Source organism: Accipiter gentilis, chromosome 5 (genome assembly GCF_929443795.1).
Source record: "Accipiter gentilis chromosome 5, bAccGen1.1, whole genome shotgun sequence".
Lineage (NCBI taxonomy): Eukaryota > Metazoa > Chordata > Aves > Accipitriformes > Accipitridae > Astur > Astur gentilis.
The window spans coordinates 27,192,285-27,198,284 of NC_064884.1; the positions used below are offsets into that span (position 1 = coordinate 27,192,285).

The 6,000-nt window shown below is 51.6% G+C and overlaps 1 protein-coding gene across 10 annotated transcripts in view; it reads right to left on the reverse strand.

Annotated features, from left to right (window-relative positions):
• The window catches only part of REPS1 (RALBP1 associated Eps domain containing 1), a 69,096-nt gene extending 65,441 nt beyond the window's left edge, over positions 1-3,655 (reverse strand). For all 10 annotated transcript variants that reach the window (XM_049801596.1, XM_049801600.1, XM_049801599.1 and 7 more), the window contains exon 1: positions 3,369-3,655. In XM_049801596.1, the coding sequence (XP_049657553.1) occupies positions 3,369-3,521 (153 nt within the window). In that variant the 5' untranslated portion in view covers positions 3,522-3,655. The remainder of the gene's footprint in view (positions 1-3,368) is intronic.
• Between the last annotated feature and the right edge of the window lie 2,345 nt (positions 3,656-6,000).

Genomic DNA, 6,000 nt, shown 5'->3' on the forward strand with positions numbered 1-6,000 from the left:
AGGTAGCTCCAGCTCCTAGTGGTTTAAGATACCATGAAACCCATGCTAGGTCACAACTGAAAAACCCAACTGCTCTAGAAAAAGGAAAGTTCTCCTCTTCCCCTCCATCAGCAAATGGTTTTCCTGCGTCCTTCCTTGTGCCAGCACTGACATTCATTCAACCCAATTGGCTGATACAGAGTTAAAATCAACAAAAAATTGTAATTAACTTTCTGCCTGCATAGCCCCTGATGCCAGCATATAACAGCATCCAACAGGCACTAGCGTCTTTGCAAGCAGCAGCGGCAGGAGCACATGGCTGGGGGAAGGGGGAAGACTGAACCACCTCTTTCAGTGGCAACTCACCCTTAGATTGCTTTAGCTGCAATGTGAAACCACACCCTGAGAGCAATTTAAAGACTCATGTAACTGTTGGGAAGTAGCTGGACTTGTTATCCCAACACACACACACTTTTATTCAGTTTTATGCAAATCTTCTACCTTAATGCTGATTTCAAGGATGTGCACAAAAAGGCAGAAATATGGGTTAATAAAGGCTGGTGTTCTCACATGTGCAGTTAAGGTTGTAACACCTTAGGTGTGGTATTTTCGTTCTGGTAATAAGGCTGTCCTTTTGCATACATGTACTAAGTGGACATACAGCTTTTCTTTTCCAGGGTTTGTTGCTTTGTGAGCATGTGATTTGTATACAACAACCATAACTGTTTCAGTCTTCTATATGTTCATTTACTCCCATTTAATAGGCAGCTGACAGTGTACCTTAGAGGCAGAAATGAGAATGATTAGGAACAATTGGCCACATGCATTAACTTTTCCTGCTGCAAGATGTATCTCAAACATAACTCTTTGCAGGAAAGCTCGCATGTATATCCAGACTTTAAACAACAGATTTGCAAGCAAAACAAGTTATGGGTCTAAAAACGTAACTGACACACATTTTCGTTTCCAACGAATCAATTCTGAATTATTCAAAAGTATCTCCAGACCTCCACTACTTAAGAGGAAAAACTTTGAGGTAATTCCTCAGGACTACTTGGTCCCCGTGAGTTTGAAGAGCGGTGATTTTGTACTGTTTTGCACACCTATGAAGGTACTTAGCATTCACGTGACTAGTACTACACTTGCATTGCAGGATTGCGTAAGAATTGGGTAACTGAATCAAGTTCCTTTCCCCACAAGCATCAGGTGCTTCAGATGAGCAGGTAAGAACACAGTACCATGTGGTCAAAAGAAAATTCCACCTCTTTCACAGGGTTTCCCTATTCCTTAACCTATATCACCTTGAGGTTTTAGTAACATAGTCACAGCTTCCAAAGCATCAAATGCAATTTCCCTTCAAAGAACCCCCACCCCATGTATTCATGCCTGTGTTAAATAATTTGAGCTACAGCCATACTTCAAGAAAAACACAAAATAACTAGACAACTAGATTCTGTCCCTCACAAGTACAAGGTACTTTACAGGTGACCAACAGTGATTGCACAAGACATTCGTAACAGGTCAAACTGCTAAGGGCATTTTGACTTTCTATTATTTACAGTCTCATTCCTCAGGCAATCTAATACTTGTTTGCCATTTTAACTACAAGGTTTTCCTTGAGATCATTACAGTGATAAGACAGGTCTACTTCTTGAGTTAATTTACGCAGAGCCCATGGCATGATGCCCAAGTAGTTTCTCTTCTTCAGACGCAACCTACTTTGCAAAAAAACATCCAACCTCCTCTGCAACAGACAAGGATATAACCTGTGACCACATGTATTCCAAATTGCAAGTACTTCCAAGCCTTTCCAGGTTCTTGCACTAAATCCCTGCATGAACCAAAATCTCTAGCACAAGCCTACTTTATCTATACAGTGGTCCAGACAAGTTTTACAGAAAATAGATTTTAAATACAATAAACATGTAAACATTCACTTTCCTGGGATGATTTTTCTGAAATTGGTTGGCCAGACACAAAAAGCAGCAGCAGGTGGCCCTTGAGACACCTCACTCACAATACTGAGCATGCAGACTCTCTTACCATTAAGTCCAGTCTAACAAGTCATCAAATAAGGGATTACTAGTTTTAGCAGTAAGAAGCATTTCTTATTTAGCCCTCTTCCACATTTTTGCATCTTAAACTCATTTTAACTAACCACATTGCTCTTAGGAGCCCAGAACACATCAACAGTAACCCTAGTTAAGCCTAAGTATTCTCCTGAAATCTGGTACTAAATTGCAGAACACTGAAAATTGCGTACCGTATTTCCAGCTGCAGCAGCTTTAATGCTTTGTTAAAAGGTCTGCTTATCTCACTAGGCTGAGGATGAAACTGCAGAAAAAGCAGCATGGCTTTTTAGATGCAGTTCTACCCACAGCAGCTCCAAAAACTACATAAACTTTAAAGCACTGAACAATGACAGAGGGAACTGCAGAAGCAGCAAATTATTACAAACAGCTGTTCATAAGAATGGTTCGCTGGGAATACTTTCCTCAAATAATTACACAGGGCACATCAGAGCAGACCTTCCCTTTTTTCCTGTCGGTAGCTCTGCAATGCTGCTACACCTTTTGAGACGTAACCTGGCCAAGGAAGCAAGTGCTAAAACCGGGCACGTACATGTTGCACGTAGGGGCCCGTGTCATTCCTAGCGCTGCGTTTTTCTTTGTTAGAAATGTCTTGATGACTACCGGTAAGGTAACACCTGCCGGGAACCGATGTCCAAAAAAGACTGCATGGCTTAGGCGAAGTGGATCAGCGTCAGCAGCGCCCGACGATACAAACCCAGGTTTCCTTCTGTGTCGCTCTTCGTCAGCTGACTGTGGGATGAATCTTCCCCCGCATCCCCCAAACGCTCTGGGGTTCTCACGCTTTGGACGGCCTCTGCCGACACAAAGCAAACCAGGCACTCTCCTACCAGTTGCTGGACGTCGCCAGCAGAGACGATCAGCAGCCCCTTCCCCGCCTCGTAGTCGGAGGCCCCACGAGTACCCAAGCGGGGGCCTGCTGCAGGCACGCTCGGCGCAGCAACTCGCTGCGCCCCCCGCCCCTCCCTTTCCTCCGGAGAGGCTCAGCCTTTCCCTCCTGCCGGGGCTCAGGTGGCCGGCTGCTGACCCGGACGACAGCTCCCGAGTCTCCCGGCGGCTGCCGCCACGGCCTCCCCGCCCCGGCCCGCCGCCGCCGCCGCCGCCGCCACCGCCGGCGGGACGACCCCCGCCAAAGGGCGGCCGGGAGGGCACGACGGGGGGGCGAGGGCCGAGCTGAGCGCGGCGGCGGGGAGGGGCGGCCGCGCCGGACGGGGCTGCTCTGCCCGCGGATGGTCACGGCGGGGCGGCTCCCGAGCCCGTCGCCCCGTCGCCCCCCCGGGGGGGGCCCGCCACGGCTACCTGCATGACCACGTCGTTGGGCAGCTGCGCGGCGCGGAAGAGCTCCAGGACCCGCCCGTTGGACGCCACCTTCTTGGTGCTCTCGGTGTCGCAGTAGGAGAAGAGGTCGCAGTAGTAGCGCTGCTCCGCCTCGCTCAGCGTCAGGCCCTCCATCTTACACCCCGGCTCCGCGCGGCGCTGCTCCTGCCACCGCCGCCGCCGCCCCGCATCCAACGGCGGCGGCCCGGCCGGCGGAGAGGGCGGGAGGGGGGGGTCGGCGGAGCGCGCGCGGGGCTGCCCGTCGCCGCCCGGCCCGGCGCGGGGGGGGGGGGGGGGGAGGAAGGGAGGGGGAAGGGGGGGATTAGGGTGGGGGGTGTGCGGGACGCCGCCGGCCGCCGCGCGCCTCAGCCAACCGCCGCGCGCGAGCGGCTGAGCTCACACCTTCCCCCCACCGCCCGCCCACACGGCGGCGCGCCTGCGCGCCTTCCCCCGCGCCTGCGCCGACCGCCCGGCCAGCGCGCGCCCCGGAAAGGGAGGCGGGGGCAGAGCGCCCAGCGGCCGCAGCGCCGCCGGCCCCACCGCGCGAGCGGCGGCGGAAGCGCCAGGCCCGGGGGGGGCGGGGGCAGCAGCGACGAGGGCCAACGGCCTTCCTCCGCCGCCTGCGGGCCCGCCCCCTCCCCCGCGTCGCGGTGCCGGCGCCATCGGCAGCGCCCCCCGGGAGAGAGGGAGCGGGGGGGGGCCCCCCCCGGGGCCCGGATGTGCGGCGCGGCGCGGTGCGGTGCGGCCCGGCCGTGCGCGGCAGCGCCCCCTGTGGGTGTGGCGGTGCGGGGCGGCCCGCGGGGCAGCCGCCCGGTGAGCGCGGCGGGGCTGCGCGGCAGCGCTGCCCGCCCAGCCCTCCGGTCCCGCGGGGCTCTGCGGGTCACCGGCCTTGCTGGCAAGCTCCGCAGCGCTCGCCTCTTGCGGAGCAGCCTGGGAAGCAGGCGAGAGCAAGCCACCGGCCTCAGCAGCAGCAGGCTGAGGCGCTGAGGCGGGGTTGGGCGGCTTCCCGAGCCTGCCTCCCGAGGGGCTCGGGCACCCAGGACCATCCCGAGTACAGGCGATCCTCCCGGTGACTGGTGAGGAGTTACCCATCGTGCTGTAAACGATTACTTTCCTCAGTACGCTGTCTGTCTCCACCATCGGCACCTCGTGCACCAACACCGCGTACCACACGAGGAGAAGTGGCCGAGTTCTGCCGAGGAAGAACAGACGAGAGCTCACTTAACCTCTGCAGCCAGAGCTCTCGCTCTGCACATGCCTTGGCTGTGTTTTCTTGGATTTTGTGCATTTCTCTGGGTGACTCCGTGCTCTCGCTGCAGCACGCCAACAAAGTAGGTTCTCTCCAGGCTACTTTGGTTTCTGGAGGGAGTCTGTCATCCCTGACAGAGTAAAGGGCCTATGCAGAATGCCACGGTCTCCTCCCCCTAGACCCTTTTGACTACCTGATCCGAGTTAAATCCCGCTAAGGTGGCAGTCCAGTACCTCATACTTAGAGGCATCCTCTCATTTTTAACTATCCTTCTCCCCTTCTTCCACTTCACCTTCCTTCACAAGTCTTTCCAATTTTTCCAGATTGCTGTTGCCAACTGCTCTACTTCCTTTAAGCACCTCATCCTTTCTGCCTCTTCACATGTTCTGAACTCAAAGCAGAGATTCATTTTCCTTGCCATCTGAAATATACAGTATATCCTTTTGCTGCTAACTAAAGTTTCTGGAAACCACTGATACGTTAGCTTAAAGTTAAAATAATAGACAAAAGGAGCTTCCCAGAAATGTACCATTATCAAGTTTTTCAACCCCAAATGATAGTAATGATGAAACCACACAGATTGATCGCATTACTCAGTTAGTTAAAATTCCTCAAAATGGGCTATACTGAAGAAATAATTAACTTTTTAATATTATGTCTAGTTATTATGATTTTACAGACTTAGATAAGGCCAACTTAGCATCATAGGTCACTTAATTGGAGCTATTGTCACACCAGTATCTCTTCAAGTAAAACAAATGTAACCTTTCCTCCACAGCTAAATTGCATACTACAATTCTATTAGTTATACAAAGCCATTTGTAGAAGAGGATTTTAAATCACTTACTAGCAGATGATTGGGTTCAAGTGCCTTTGCTTCTTCCAGGTTCAGTGATGGTATGCTAGTTCGGGCACTGGAGTTTGAAAGATTAATATACGTATATACCTGTAACTATAATGTTCTTCATAAATTAGTGTAAGGACCCCCAAATACTTTTATTGTCAAAATGGTTTTACGTCTACAAGTAATCTGAACATCTTATTATTTTATTTGAGTTGCTATTTTATTTTTTGCATTTTTGCAGTGGGTGCACTCTTTTGAAATTAATGGGGATCACTTGGCTGCAACAGTTTGTGCAAAACACGAAGAATAATACAGGGAAGAGGTTCCCTAGAAGGGACTATTCCCACATGTCCAAATGCCAAACAATTCTGAAGTAAGTTTAATAACTGTATATTTCACTAAAACTGTGATGTGTCATATGGAAATCTCACGTCATTGCTTACTGAAGAGTTGTATGCTTTGGGGGAGTATGCTGGGCTTTTCACTGTGTATAGCACCACTCTGAAGTGGTTTAGGTTATC